The sequence below is a fragment of the Stegodyphus dumicola genome, chromosome 10 (assembly GCF_044657685.1).
Source record: "Stegodyphus dumicola isolate Sdum_Otavi_A_Nest chromosome 10, ASM4465768v1".
Classification (NCBI taxonomy): Eukaryota; Metazoa; Arthropoda; class Arachnida; order Araneae; family Eresidae; genus Stegodyphus; species Stegodyphus dumicola.
In genome coordinates, this window is record NC_140777.1 from 125,786,609 (window position 1) to 125,802,920 (window position 16,312).

At 32.3% G+C, this 16,312-nt stretch overlaps 1 protein-coding gene across 1 annotated transcript in view; it reads right to left on the minus strand.

Moving 5' to 3' along the window:
• Nucleotides 1-16,312, minus strand: part of LOC118203410 (alpha-2-macroglobulin-like) — a 173,550-nt gene that overhangs the window by 10,728 nt on the left and 146,510 nt on the right. The window contains exons 28-33 of the mRNA XM_085825517.1: nucleotides 12,071-12,189; nucleotides 9,819-9,909; nucleotides 9,178-9,252; nucleotides 6,666-6,768; nucleotides 2,031-2,480; nucleotides 632-715 (exon numbers count right to left, since the gene is read on the minus strand). Of these exons, the coding sequence (XP_085681643.1) occupies nucleotides 632-715; nucleotides 2,031-2,480; nucleotides 6,666-6,768; nucleotides 9,178-9,252; nucleotides 9,819-9,909; nucleotides 12,071-12,189 (922 nt within the window). The remainder of the gene's footprint in view (nucleotides 1-631; nucleotides 716-2,030; nucleotides 2,481-6,665; nucleotides 6,769-9,177; nucleotides 9,253-9,818; nucleotides 9,910-12,070; nucleotides 12,190-16,312) is intronic.

Here is a 16,312-nt window from a genome sequence, read left to right on the forward strand (position 1 = left end):
CGTTGCTGTACCAGCCCATACAAGTAAGCCTCCTCTTCTGTGATGGCATTCCCATTTTATCGTGTAAACGGTGTCTTCAGCTTATGCTCTTTGGCTATCTCGAATTATACAGAACTATCACTGCTTGCGAACTGACGCATAGGCTTGGTATGCCCCTTTTTAAGGCGTTATGGTGTGATAGCGGGATTGCGTTTTATGCTAATTTTGGTTGCTTATTTGCATTTGGTGATACAAACACTACCTCATATGTAAATTATTTAATTCCCCTTTTTATATTCTTCTCTTTTCTTTTATCGTTTGTCGCTTATTTTTGAGCGCGAGTGTATTTGCAGTTTTTCTCAACAATTCGAATCTTGACGCTTTCTTAAACTATTATTATTCTTAAACATTTTCTTAAACTCTTACGATGTGATATTTACAGATATACTTCCTTTTACTGCCTCTCTATGGCATGTTATTGAATGATAATGGAATAGAATAAATTAAAAAATATTTTAAAATGCTGTATTAAATTTTTGTTACCTTGGAGAAAGCTTTTTTAATAATTTAATGGCCATTATCTTATTATTATTTTATTAACGAGGCTGCTTCACAAATTATGTAAACTTTTGGTAATCAGATAAAATCTTACCAAATGCTGAGGTGCAATATATATCTGTGAAATTCGCAGGAAATTTATTCATGCAAACAGGACAATCCAAAACAGCTGTTTCATCTAAAAATACACAGTAATCTATTAATCTTAGTTAATAGTGCAATCTTAGTTATAATTGTGTAAACTTATAAGATTTGATTAAATTAATATACAGAAATATCCTACATAATAAAATAATTTAGTACGTGTACTCAAAATACAAGTTATATACAATAGCTGAATAAAAATTACTATCTCAGACAAATTAAATGGTTGTTCAATACTTTAAAGTGGAAACACTTGTAGAACAGTACAAACTGTCAGGCGACGTATTGTTCTGTCTGCCTTCTAACAAAACGTATTATTACTTAAAGTATAGGTTTAAAATAAAAACTGTTCATTAACACGTCAACCTGACGGTTGCATAACAGAAATAAAATGCCGCTGCTTGCGAGTAATTCAAAGCATACTTTCAAATTCAAATTGAACCCAAAATATAAATTCAACGAGGCTTATTAAACTTGGCTCGGCCCTAAATATTTATGAAGCGAAAGCCGCTAGCCGAAGTTTAAGCCGATAGATTAAGGTCAACCAGTTGGTAAGTGAAGCACTGTGACTATCAGCAAACACTACCAAAAGCCTCTCTCTTTAAACTTAAGAACGTTGGGCTTATTTATACTTTAATTAATTTAATTTTGGTAGGAGATGACGAAAGCAAAAGTAAAGCTAAAATTCTTAATTATTAATGTGAAAACATTAAAAAAATTCTTAATGTGAAAACATTAAATTGTTATTAATCTTACCGATCAGTTTTTATCTAAACTACCTAAATTGCTTCACAGCGCTTTTATTACCTTTATTAAAAGAAAAGTTTTTCAAACTTCGTGCTTTTCACTATGAATTGTATTTAATTCTAAATGAAAATTCTATCTCTGTTTGAAAATAAAGTAATGTATTTGAACATTAAAGCTTAACATTTTAGAAAATGAGATTTAATAATTATACTATAATTTGCTATTTAAGTACTTTCTTCAAGACCACACTAATGAATATTTTTCTTACTGAAATTCTTCCTTTAATTAAAAATTATATAGTCATACAGTCAAATACACTTTTTATTTTTAATTATGTAATTTATTTTTCAATAACGCACAAAACAATCTTTAAAAACATTAAGAAAACAGCTTCATATAATATGCTAGAATGATAGTAGCACAAGAAACCTCATATTCTTAAGAATAATTTGCAATAAATTTTTTTATTTCATTATATATAGTGTTTGTATTAAAAATCAGCCAAATACTTTCAGAATTATTTATTTTTAATAAACGTGATTATAGCACAAAAATGAATAGGTTAAGAAAAATTTTATTTTGCAATGCAAATCATGTATTACCGTTTAGTTCCGAAATACTCTGGATTGGAGGTAGTATCGAAATAGGTAAATTTCCCTCAATACCATCTGGAAAATCCGGATCATCTGTTAAATCTACAAAGTTGGCAAGGTGATTAGCATTTTCTATTGTCTGAAAAGAGCTAGCATCATCAGATAATTCTTCTGCATGGGCGCTTTGATGCTTTGCATCATCAGATAACTCTTCTGCATGGGCGCTTTTGTCTACAATCTGAATGATATGTGGTATGACCGTAGAATTACTGAAAACATTTGTGATACCAGTATCAGGTTCATCAGGAAGAGAAGTACTACCCAGTGTAGATAAGAGCTCATCGTCGAATGTAGGCAAGAGTTCTTCCGCAAGAGTGCTTGTCAATAGTTCTGGCAATTCTGGTAAATTAGGAGCGACACAATCAGGAGGGATAACGTATTCCTTTGTCACTTCAAGTTCTAAAATGAAGAATGTGTAAATAACCTTTAGAATGGTGAAATTCAATTTATTATTCTTAATCCTATCAGACATAAGTAGATTAACATGTCTTGATTGATATATAGTACCTTGCTAGTAAAAAGTGTACTTTAAACTACATTAGTTAGCTTCTTTTAAAATTAGCAGTAAATGTAATGCCTTTAAAAGAGCATAAATTAAAGTTTAAAAGAGCTCAAGACGATGCTGTACTAATATTTGAATATTTAAGAGACTTCATTGCTAGAAATCGTTTATTAAATTGAGTGGTCAGTGTTTAAATGAAACCTTCTTAGATAACGTGAAAGGATTATACAAGACAATATTCTTTCCCATTATAAACACATTTAAAATTGAACGAAATATTCCATTACACGAAATTCAGAAAACACGAAAACGTATTTTGAATTCTTATGGAAATAAACAGAAAAACCTATTGAACTAGTATGTATAGTATTATTTATTAAGTTAAATGTTTAAAACCTACAGTACGTTTTTGTATAATTGATCATACGTTACTTAGGAAAATTCTTAATTACTTAGTCCAATGTAATTCGTTTCTTTCTGAAATAAAACAATGAATCTAAAATGCTAAATTAATCTGTACACTTTTCAATTTGGAATGATACTGTGATACCACTGTCATCACCTGCCTCAAATACTTAGTACTCACCTGCCTAGTACCATCACTGCTAAGCTTTTGCCGACGAGATCATAATGATATCAATATTACTAGTATTTTTTGATACGATCTTTATTTTTGAACCTATTTGGGCTAACTAAGGTCTTTCTATAATATCTTTAGTAGCAGCTTTAAGAAACAATCAAAATCAAAATATTGAATAAATAACATTTCTCTTCTGCATAAATAGTATTTGGAAACCCTAACGTGGTAGATTTAAAATGGGCGGATCTCCAAACCATTAGAATTATGGCTCAAAGCCATAAGTGTTATTAAATAAACTGGAAATTATCTGTATATAATTCTAAAAGGATATCATCGAATAACGTATAGCAGATCTCAGCTGCATTCAGTCTGTAACAGTTTAAGCTAAATTTAGATTAGTATTCAATCATTTATTTATAATATTAAATTTGCTATAAACTATCTAAATTTAGGAATAGTGTTTCAAAAGGAAAATAAATTCAAGTGATAAAAATAATATACTTCAGTAAAATGAGATGCGAACATTGCATATTCCGGTTATTATTCATCACTTACATAATCGAGATATCAAAGAACACATTAATTTGATTGTCGGAAAATTTCTGCCTTTTCAGAGTTAACAGTGTGATTTTTCAACGGAATCTGTACTACTAAAATCTGTGAGCGTCTATCTATTTGTTTGTTTGAGGCATCATCTCCAGCAGAACGGCGGAGAGTTGAGTTTCGAGAGAGGTATTCCCGGATTTCCAAAATTTCATAAGAAGCCATTTTGACCATTCTCATTTTCGTAGGACTTTAATCAGCCGAAATATTAATTAAAAGCTCTGAAAACGCTAATTTTTCGCCCTCATTTTCCGAATGGCAACAGTAGCGCACGCTGGAGATAAAAATCTGCTTTATTTCGAAAAGTGTTGCCACTGCTCTTTTTCAAATCGTAGAGTTTGTTTGAAAATTTTGTTAAGTTTTACAAAAGTTGAAATATAAGTAACATTGCCAAACATCAAACATATTATTATTATCTTATTTCCTCCCTCCTTTCTGCATGCCTTCGTGGTGTAACGGTTGGCACATTCGGTGCGTATTCGATAGGTCTAGGTTCGAGTCTCGGCGAGGACACTGCTCCCGCATAAAAATAACCTAATGTCTTTAGGTGGCGTCCGAAATAAAATGTGGTGGATAAGTGGATAATGATTTTTCACCACCAAGATTTGGCGAATGGGTTCCCTCATCCCTAGTCACCCTTTAAAAAGGGAATATATAAGGTATTTTCTCCCTCCTTTATGCATGCCTTCGTGGTATAACGGTTAGCACACTCGGCGCGTTTTAGAGAGGTTCAGGTTTGAGTCCCGGCGAGGGCACTGCGCATTTTTCACGTCTCCAATATCAAAAATTACCAACTACTCTACAATGTCATATTCTGACGCAGAAGAAAGCACGTGATTGCATGTGGCGTCATTGTGTGTTGAAAACTTTTCGTTAATGTCAGTATTTTAAATAAATAGTTGCTGCTGGCAACTTTTTTGTTTCAGGTTAGGATAATCGACACGATATGTTATTGCCATGTTAATTCTTTTATTGATGTTGAGAAAAAGTTATTATTTTGCATTAAATGTAAATCAATACGTCATAAATATATGCATTAACTTGAAGTATCAAGAATTTTTGTTTCTTGATTTGGCAACAAAAAATATTTACAAATTGGTCTTTGTTTGGAAGGAATGAACTGATTTAATTCATATTGAAATTTTTGTTTATTTTCTTTTCAGGTGTATATAGAACTTATAAATTTTGCTTTAGCCGCAGCCCGCTAGTACTTTATAAATTTTGATTTTAGATGTGCATAAGAGAAGACGTAAGGTAACTCAAAAACGAATTCGGATAAAACGTAGCATTTAAACATAAATTCTAAGACGAATTTATCCAAGTGTGTCGACACCACATTCTTTAAGAATATGAGAAAATTTAAATAGATTATTGATTTACGTATTTCCGTGGTCAAACTCTGAATTCTGTAGAGAAATTGGTTTAATATGCCGTGTGACGTTGGATTTTGCAGCTTCTCGTTCGTCGTACACTGACTGGTACAGAACTGAAACTTAGAGAGCGTACAGCAAACACCACTATGCATATTTAGCATGACAATCAAGTTTCGGCAACTCGGTCTATCTGTTCACCATCTGGTAAAATCGTTTCGTGTTCATATGAAACAAGAATTCATCTTTTTAATTCGATGCTGTGTTGAGAGTCATGCGTAGTAATTAATTCTCGTAATTGTAGCGTAATTATTTCTTAAAAATTAAATAGAGCATTATGAAAAATTAACCTGTCCTGCCGATAACTTTTTGGAGATACGCCCGCGACCAATGGTGCTCTCAAATTCTTGCTAGGTTACTTGATGTTCTACAGAAGCAGTCATGATATGATACAGTCTAGTTCTTTCCAAGACAATTCAAGACAGTATGTGGCTCGAGAGATCTGAATTAAAATTACTGAACTGGGAAATCCCCTCCTATCCATTATCTAACTGAATATTCTACTTTCGATCTTTTGAATTCCTGTATTTGCACTGTGCACTAATACTCAAGTGAAAGCGATGACGTTTTCCACATGTACAGACCATGTCCTGCCAGGGACATAAATTGCGTTAATCCACAATTCCACTACACAGTTACATGCTAACTTAATAATATGGGGAAATATTTATAAAAAAATAAGCTTCTTTTAAAATAGTTTGTATTATATTTAATCAGAAATAGTTTCATATTTTTCATCTATGAAATTTGGAACTACTTTTGTTGCACTGAAAAATAAGTATAAATATCAATGATATCGCAGTTAAAACCAGCAGCTACATTATTAATCACCTTATTGCCACTCTAGAATTCTGAAAGTTCTCTTGTCGTTTTAAGAAATATAAAATTAACAAAATTTGAAAGATACATTAAAAATACCAAATGTCATACCGTCTATTTCCGTCGTTTATTATTTACTTCTGCCATTTCAAATATTGTGGTAATAAAGCGATAATTTTACTCACTGTATAATTATTTTATACAGAAAGTAAATGTACTATTAATAACTTTACTGGTAGAATTCTTTCAAGAACTTTTAACATAGAATTAACAACAGGCATTTAAGTTCTGCTAAATAAATGTTTTTAATTTCGATTATTTTTATCATTTAAACCTCTCAGAAATTTTCAATAAATTAGCTGAAATTCTTAATGCCTTCAATATTTTAAATTTCAAATAATTTATCCGACTTTTCTCTAAGCATCGGATAATTTAAATGAATACTGCTTTTTTGCTACTTTTAGTTTGTGGTCAACGTATGTACTTATATTAGCTAATGTATTTTAATGAATGCATTTATATTTTCGTTATTTTAATCCGTCATTCTGTAAGCTTTTTTAAAACATTCTTATCAATTTTATATGAGTTTAAGGTAGAAAAATATTTAAACAAATTTATGCGAATTAGATATTTAAAGGTATTAAACTCACCAGGTTGATAATAGTCGTACAACTTCACAGTTGCAGGTTTTACATCTTGAACATCAATTTCATTCTTTATATTAAAGCTGAAGCATTTAAGTTTATTTGTAAGCTGTAAAAAATTGAAATCGATCATTTGAAGAAAAACTGAATTAATAAATTCATTTCAAAGTATTTTTAACTACGCAAGATTTGTATAATTCCATATTATCCTATTTCCAATGTTTTGAATGCTTTATACACGTGTAATTTTTACATATTTATTACTTGTTTTTATGCACTTTTTAACATCTGATTATATTTAACTGAGTTCCTTAAATTGCAAAGATTATAAGCCATTGTTTTCATGAACCATGAAAAATCAACGTCATCTTCGCCAGGATTCTAATCACTTACCTTTCAGCTGCTGGCTGGTATGCTGACACTTAACCATGGCAAAGCAAATGAGGGTTACCTGGCTAACGGGGAAGGATTTCTTTACAGAGGTATTTATAAGGAAAACTGGATCCTATTCATGTTTTAAAGTAGACTGACTTTTGAATCATCCAAAATATTCAAAAAAAAAAAAAAAAAAAACTTATAAAGCGTACATTCTGAAATACGTACAAGGTAGCTTACACAATTTCTCATGTTCTTATCTTATTCGCTAAAAAGCATACTTGTAGACTATCAAACAATTTGTTTGGGTGTCAAATTATCTATTAGCATTCACATTTTATATAACTTAGTTAATTTATGCATTGTTTGTAAATGCAGCAGAAATCAAAAGAGTCTCTGCATTATTTACAAACAATGCATAAATCGAGTAGTCTCAATACAAACACTATGCTGAGTTAATTTTCACAGTGCTGTTTTTTTCCTTGCACATCTGGATATTGAATCGATCAAGAATAAATTCATATGGGTAGTGTATAATCAAATCTCAGTATAATTGTCTCGCATAGAGCTTCTACATTCCCCATCCAGAACATACTGCGATGAGAAAGGCATTGGTGAACAGCTCCCTAAGCTGCAAATGATTTTTTTCAGTGCTATCTGCTATTAAATCAGAAAAGAAAATTCTTGAACAAAATCCCAGTTTCAAACTGCTATGAAAACTTATACACTTTTACAAAGTATTACAATATTTCCCACTAATCATTTAGGTAAACTATCGGAATTTAAAATACAGACTGTGGTTCCTTGCACATCTTCCAAAAGATTTAAAATTCTACTAATATCTAGTTAGAAAAGCATTAATCAAAAGCGAAACATGTAATAAATAAATCTACATCTTTTGTAAATATTATAATGGATGGGGATTAATTTTGGCTTCTCTGAAATTGGATTCCATTGAATTTGAACATAGTTTACGTGCCATTCATACATCAATAAATATTTGACAACAATAAACAAAAAGAAAACTTTCGCACGATAAACTGCTTATGGTCAAATTATATATATATATGTGCATCTGCGTGTGTGTGCAAGATAAAAAATGTGTTAATCAAAATTACAACTTAAATTAGCAATGTCACTTAATTCTTCATTTCAATTTGGGTTTTATCTTCTCCATTCTAAAAGTAGCAATTGCTAAATAACTTTTTCTGGATTGTGTCATTTCTAGATTAATCCATATCATATGACCTACATAACGGAGATGAAGTAACTAATTCGGAACTTAAATTTTCTGAACCAAAAGATTTTTCTTAATAAACTTCAATACTGGATAACTACTCACTCTGCTTCTACCTCCGTTGCCGCGCTCGTTTCTCCCTGTCGCAACAACATGGCACGATTGGCACTGGAAATAGGCACGACGCAAATGTCAGTTGAAATTAAAATGAATATTTAATCTGCTTCGATTTCAAGTTTATTATGAATCGACATCTACGAAATCTACAGCTTCTACAATATATCATCTAGTCGACAGGATATTATCTATTTTGTAAATCCCTGCCAAGAGTTCACTTGTGCAGAATGAGCCCTGTCTTAGTGTTCTCAGTTTATTTACAAAATTCAAATAAATGTGTCAACAACAAGGACTGTTCTCAATTTATTTACAAAATTCAAGTATATATATATATAATATATATATAAAACATCACATCATTATATAAAAGTCATACCGTAGGATTAATCTAGAAAGGACTTAGTTCATAAAGAGTTATTACTATTTTTATAATAGTGAGGGGAAGTACCCAAATTAAAATGAAGAATTAAAAACAAATGCTAATTTAAGTTCTAATTTTGATTTAAATATTTTTATCTTAGAATATTTCGATCTTTATCTAAGATTATTTCGATTTGAATTTCGATTTTCTGAGAATATTTCGATTTTTAACCAAAATAATTATTTAAATAACTGCAAAATATAAACTTTGATAATATTTTAGAGTCTTATTATCCTGTGCGTACTTTTTTTTATCTTGCGTATATATAACAGGAGACTGAGATAGAAAAAAAGCTGTTCCAAAACTTATTTTTGTTATCCAGTCACAAAAGTCGTCTCAAATGAAAAGGAAAAAACATGTATACCTACTTCATTAAAGTAAAGATTAACAAGATTGCCTTGCACTTCATAACGTTTCAATCGTATCGTTTGGTCTGACTGCAACTGTAAAATAAACATAACTTTCTATAAAGATGATATCTTTACATTTAATATGATTAACAGAAAAAAAAATTGCTTTTTCTTTTTAATAAAGTATATATTTTAGAAAGATTGCATGACTATAATTCTCTTGGACTTTTGATATCAGACCAAGGTAGCTTCTTTATTAATCACAGTTTAAAAAGTGAATCAAGTAAAATAAATGGGTTTCTAGATACGACAGTTTAATTCAAGTTATACCTTTTCGTAAAAGTGTACGAAATTAAAATTTAAGGGCTTTCTAAGAATATTTCGATTAGTAATTCCGCTAAAGATTAAAATAGAAATTACTCTACAGAAACAATTGGCCCTAAGAAGGAGAAAATAAAATTTATAAACGTAGGGTTTGATTCATTTCTTAAATTGAAACCATGTGTCTCTTAGAACTACTCAAAAGTTAGATAACATGGACCTTTTTTTTCAAAAGCTCTATGCAATTTGATTAAAATTATGAAGAGTTAAAAAAGTCATTTAGAATAATCAAATTTTACATATATACCCTTGAATTCAGTCCCCAAAACTTAGCTTACCACATCAAGACTCCATTCACTTGGAACGAAACCTGATGCCATTTTTACTGCAACTACGACCATATTCGACGTTTCGTCAGTAGCCTTGTACCTATGTAGAGACAAAAATCTTCATTGTTTTGGATTTGGATACTTGAGATTAAGACAAAGCAATGCTACGATTATCTGCAGAAGGGAAGGCATGTGATCATTTAATAAGGAAAAACTGAATCGTATATAGTAGTATGTTATACATGGGAAAACCTCAAAACGTCCAATGCAGGTATTGAACCCGATTCGATCTACCATTTTACAGCAATCGTTTAAAAAATTAACTCAGTACCAAAAAAATACTGTCCTAAATATTAAAAAAAATATTAACTACTGTCCTTTTAAATGAAGATATGGATCAGAAGTCTATGGCTGATCGAGCTTATGATAAAATTAATTCAAACAATTTTAGTTTTAGGAATATTGATGAAAATGAAGGATATAATTGCATAAAACTCATATTAATTAGGTATAGACATAAGAACTCCGAGGTTGTTATATTAGACCAAACATATGTAATTAGCTAAAGTTATAATTTTTACTAAAATTGAAAATATTTTATGATAATGCATTATATTTTAATGTAATTTTACAATTCTCTTTTTACTGAATGCAGTTTATAAAATGTTCTTAGTATCAAAGCAGTAACATTTAAATAATGTAAAACTGGCTTAGATTTAAGACGCAATTGACAGAAAAAAGTATTCTTAAAGATCGTAATCTTTCCAAGTTGCTGTTTCTCACAAATGAAGTTTCTAAATTTCCAATTTTTACTTGAACTTTAAAGGTGAATGTTTCCAAGAATGCAGTAAGTACTTAGAAGAACAGCTGATAAAAATTTCTTGATAAATTAATCTAAAAATAAACTTAAGAAGCACGCTATGTTTAAGGCTCAGATTAGATTTTATTATTTATAGAAATCTCTATGTAAAGTTTTTCGTTTTCTTAGTACTAAAAGTTCAGTTTAGCATAATCGGGGACCACCCAATTTTTGAGTTTTGTTTAAATGACAATTTGGTTTAATGTATATTTATTTTGCTCTTTATTTGTAATTGCTTTTGAATTTCGGATAGCATATAATGGTTTTAGACCAATTATTTGTGTTTTTGAATGGTCAATTTGCATAATGTTAAGTTTAATGGTTTTTTTGAGTAGTTCAATTTGGCATGTTTTATTCTTTTTTCTCCATGTGTTTCGAAAGTGTGTAGGAAAAATTCTGGTACATTTCAGATTCGAAGTTTCGATTTTATATGAATTTTAATGTCTGAAATGAAAATTATTTTGAATCATTTTACCTTTTTTGATCTCAAATGAACCAAGAGAACGAAAAATATTTTCGAAACATATTAATCGACTTTTATGAAGCTTTAATTCATTTTCCTCTGATGAGTTCTGGAGTTTCATTAAAAGGAGATTAATTTTTATTTTTATAATTTTGTATATCTTCTCTTTCACATTTATATTTTTCGAGTTCTACTATGAATTCTTATTTTAATTTTGATTTTTTAGGTATTGTATTAAACCTCTTATACACGGTTGCAAATATTAATATTGTTGAGGGATTGCCTTGCTTTGATTCCAATTTGATATTAACTTTAGGCGTTTTACGTTTATTATATATATATAGTAAATATACAGAAAGTGCCTAGAATATATATATATATATATATATATAAACTTCAGAATCATTCTTTGTGAAAAAAATATCCAATGTTCAAAACTCAGATTTTTCTACTGAAATGCAGAAGGTTCCATAAAAGACATTTCATAATGCATAATCTCATAGTAAATAACTTGATTTTTTTCCGCTTGGGAATGACGATATGAAGAAGTGCTTAGAAACATTACCACGGTCTTGTAAGAGTGAGGAAATAACATAAATGCAACTTTTTTAAATATTTTTTATACAGAAGTAAGATTTTTCTGCAGACTACGATTTCTTCAAAGAAAGAAAATAAATGATAAATTTATATTATATTGCATGTATAGTATTCCCATCCGGAATGAAGCTATATCAGTTAAATATGTAGTGTTAAAAATATCTAAATCAATGTGATATAATCAAGATACCTATGAAAATAGTGTAAATAATCCTTGTCCTGATTCCAAAATATGGTGAATAAAATATTATATTTGTGCTGCAGTAACACATATTAAGTCATATTAACAATAAAGATTACAGCAATAAACTTTCACTTAACTTTCATAATAAAGAAGTTCACCTCATGCAAATTTCAATACGCGGTGTATTACAGCTACTGCTTCCTTGACGAACAACTTTAACATCGAGATCAAAAGCTTCACTTCCCGGAACAGTTTTTACATTGTATCTCAAGGAAAACTGAAAAAGAAAATTCAGTAAATAAATAATTATACACTTCTATTAGAAAAATAAGCAAAAATGCCAAAACGTAGAATAAAGCAAAAACATTTTAAAGGATATGCGTTAAACCGATCAAAAAGGTTTGTGTGGCATTAATAGAGCACACAGCAAACAATACAGGAGAGACATACAACACATGTATTACGACCATTACCTCGCGAAAGACTAAATGAGTCGAAAGAATGTGCAATGGCAACATCACGCTAATAACGGGTATGATACCTGTAGCTGAAATGCATGCTTGGTAACAGCGAGGCAGAAAGGACTGTCGTTGATGGCTTATTGCGGCAGTAGCACCCACTGCTGTAAAAATGAATGTCGGAGCTCACGGAAGGTGCCTGGCGGCAAACTACGATCTCCTATCCGTCCTCCCAACATGTCCCATATATACTGTATGGAATGCAGGTCCGGTGATCTAGCAGGCCACAGCAGATATGGAATGGTTTCATTCTTCATATAACTCCGCACCACTCGACTTGTATACAGGCGGGCGTTAGCGTCTACAAATACCGCGTCGGTACCCATTGCAGACATGAAAGGACGCACAAGAGGGTGTAGAATTTCGTCGCGATATCGGACGAATGTGACGGAACTACCAGGAATCATGCAAAATCAGTGCGGCCGGTCATTGCTCTTTCAGCCCATGCAAGTAAGCCTTCTCTTTAAAGGTCTCTTTCGACGATGTTTGGTGCCCGATAGCGTGCCCCTAGCTCTCGCCATGTCATTGCCTTTCGTGAATCGTTTTAAAGTACGTAGCCCCACTGCTCTAGTGTCCAACTGCTAAGTTCACCGGCCCAATCAGCCGCGCTTTGACACAGGATGGGTAAAAAGGAACACAAATCTTCATACAGTTCTCCTTTCATGCAGTAGACGCGGCACAGTTTAGTGGAATATTCACTTTCCTTTAGCAGCCGAGAGATGCGACGTCAGCTGTCATGCTCTTGGTATTCTACGGCGTCTTGCACATGACAACAGGAAATCGATTGTCTGCCGTTGTGACAATCTTTCGGAGTCTAGACCATATATACTCTATACTCCAGACCATATATACTCCTGTGTCTTCTAGACGGGTTTTGATCCGTTTGATAACGATTACACAGCCTGTTGATGACACTGTGATGCACATTCAGCTCTCTCGCAACAGCGATCTTGCACCAGCTTGCAGCATTCCGACACTCCGACATGTCACGCATTTCATCATGCAAATTGTGTAGTCGGCTCATACTTTCCGCTTTGGCTATCTAGGATTATATACAACTATCGCTGTTTGAGAACTGACTCATAGGTCTAGCATGTCCTTTTATAAGGCGTAGTGGTCTGACTTCGGGATTGCCTTTCATGCTAATTTTACATATTGCAAAGTAATTTTTGCATATTTCATGCATTGCTCATGCTGTACCAAATATTATCGTTTATTTGCATTCGGTAATGCAGCCTGTACTTCATATTTAAATTGCATGTTTTAATTACCGTATATACCCGCGTATAAGTCGATACCGCGTATAAGTCGACCCTCCCCCCACTTCGACATAAAAAATTCGTAGAAAATAAGAAACCTGCGTATAAGTCGACCCCCCACTTCCGAAATCGATCGAGAAACTTCGAAAAAATTTTTTTAAGTACTACATTTATTCAAAATCATCTGAGAAAAAAAAAGTAAATATACGATAAAAAATACTTTGGTAAATAAACAAAATAAAAATCCTTCAACGTCCGATTCATGGTCAGATTCGCCAAACATTTCATAGAACTCTTCTGTCGTCATTGGCTCGTCATCATACATATTTTCAGTCTCGAACTCTGTATTGTTACGATCACTACTAGAGCCTTCGTTGTCATTTTCACTTTTAAAAAACAGCATCATCTTCCGTGCTGTCTAGTTCGTTGCTAATACAACATTTTTAAAATGATTTATACTTTTTTAATTTTGAATTTATTTTGAATTCTATTTTTTTTAATTTTGAATAAACAATAACTATTATAAAAACTTATACGTACGTAAAAACTATCTGCATTTCTCTTTTCTTGGCGTGTTGGCGAAACTTTTTTATTGCTCGATATTGATCGGTTGTTCGGGGGCCGAAAATTCTTTGGTTTAATCGAAACTTACTCTAGTTAAAGTATGAAACTCTGTGATTAGTTCGTCACATAATTTAAGTCATGAAATTACTACAAAGTGACTTATTTGATAAGTCGTCCAATTTGAGTGCGGGAAGAAAACAACTGCATTATATAAAGAAATTTTTGAACTTCCGATTCTTTTAATTTTTTATGGCCCCGCGTATAAGTCGACCCCCCACTTTGAAGCCTTTTTTTTGTACAAAATATCTCGACTTATACGCGGGTATATACGGTACCCTTTTTACATTCGTATATTTCCTTTTAGCGTTTGTTGTTTATTTTTTAGCACGAATGTAATAATACTCGAAAATGGGATTTTGCCTTGGTTCACTATAAACGGCGTATCACTTTTCAAATTGTTGCCACCAAATATTATCGCTTTGTTTTAAATTTAAAGAAATTAAATAAGGAAGAATTTGCATGGTTGTATGTATATACGTATGTTTCTTGCATTGTGGAAATAACGCTGGTACCTCAAGACAGCAAATTTTGAAAAATGCAGACATCCACCCAAACGTGTGCTCATGGAAGTCCTCATTTTGAATTTCGTTTATTACTTATTTCATGTTTTGTAAAATTTTAATGAATATTTAACTAACAAACTCAACGATTTGAAAGCGAGCAGTGGCAACACTGTACAGAATAGATTTTTGATCATAAGCGCGCGAGACTGTTGCATGTGGAAAAATGTACGATGTTTATTTTTAAATTTTTTTAAAAATTTTGGATTTATGAAAGCATTGTGTTGCCACGTTCGGAAACAAAATATTTTTACTTACACGCGCCAGTGTGTTGCCATTCAATAAAGCCTAAGGTACTTTCCAATTTAATCAAGAAAGTTACTTTCTTTTCGCCATCGACGGAACAACTGGCCCACTGGGTTAGGTGCTTTACAGCTTGTTGGATCCCGTTGATGGAATTAAAAATAAATAAATAAATAAATAAAAATAACGAGCTTTTTCAGCCTGTTGAATCCCGTCGATGGAATTAAAAATAAATAAATATAAATAAAGAGCTTAGTACTGTGTCCTTCGGAAATTGATTACATTTAGAGCTTAGAGCTATGTCAAGAAAGTTACTGAGTAATAAACTAAGCGATTTAAATGCAATAAACTGTTCTTAAGAATATTTGTTTCTACTATTTTTTTTTATAATACCTACATTGCTGGCCGATGAAATTGCAACACCATGAAGGAAAGCAAATACAAAAAATACATTTATTGCACATAAACAGGTGACAGGTGACGGAGGACGGGGGCGCCTGGTGTCTAACATAGGTAAACAGGCATATACCCCGCGTCCTCCACTGTATAGAGGCAACAACTCCCTGGAGCCCCATGAGGCCGCCCCGGGAGTTTATTAGGATTTTAAAAGTTAACATGGCCATACAAGGGCTAGACTACATGTAGTACATTGTAAGAACGTGAGACAACTGAAGGTTATGGTTACAGAGGTAGAATTGCATATAAACAGTATGACAAGACAAAATTATTAAATTTGTCAGCATTTTGGAGGTTAACAGGGGCGCGAAATTAGTAGAAACAGTTGCCACCCTTGGCAGCTAAAACGTCCTTACCCCATTAGGTATGGAGTCAAACTGGGCTTGGACGATAGAAATGGGCAACTCATTCCTGCTTCTTCAAGTCTATGCCACACTTCATCAACCGTATTAGCTGGAGAGAGGTGGCGGGCCAGTCTCTCAGCCACCCATGGCCAGATGTTTTCAGTGGGTGACAGATCTGGAGACCGAGCAGGCCAGGGCAACAATCGAATACCTTTGTATCGAGGAAGGTCAGAACTCGACGTGCAGCATGTGGTCTGGCATTTTCTTGTTGGAACATCATGGTGTTTGGAGGCCTCAAAGATAGAGCACAAGCACTTGACGTAATATGTCAAAAATGTACCCATCGATCCGAACTAGACTCCAGACACGTATACGGCCATCAGAATACTGCATGTA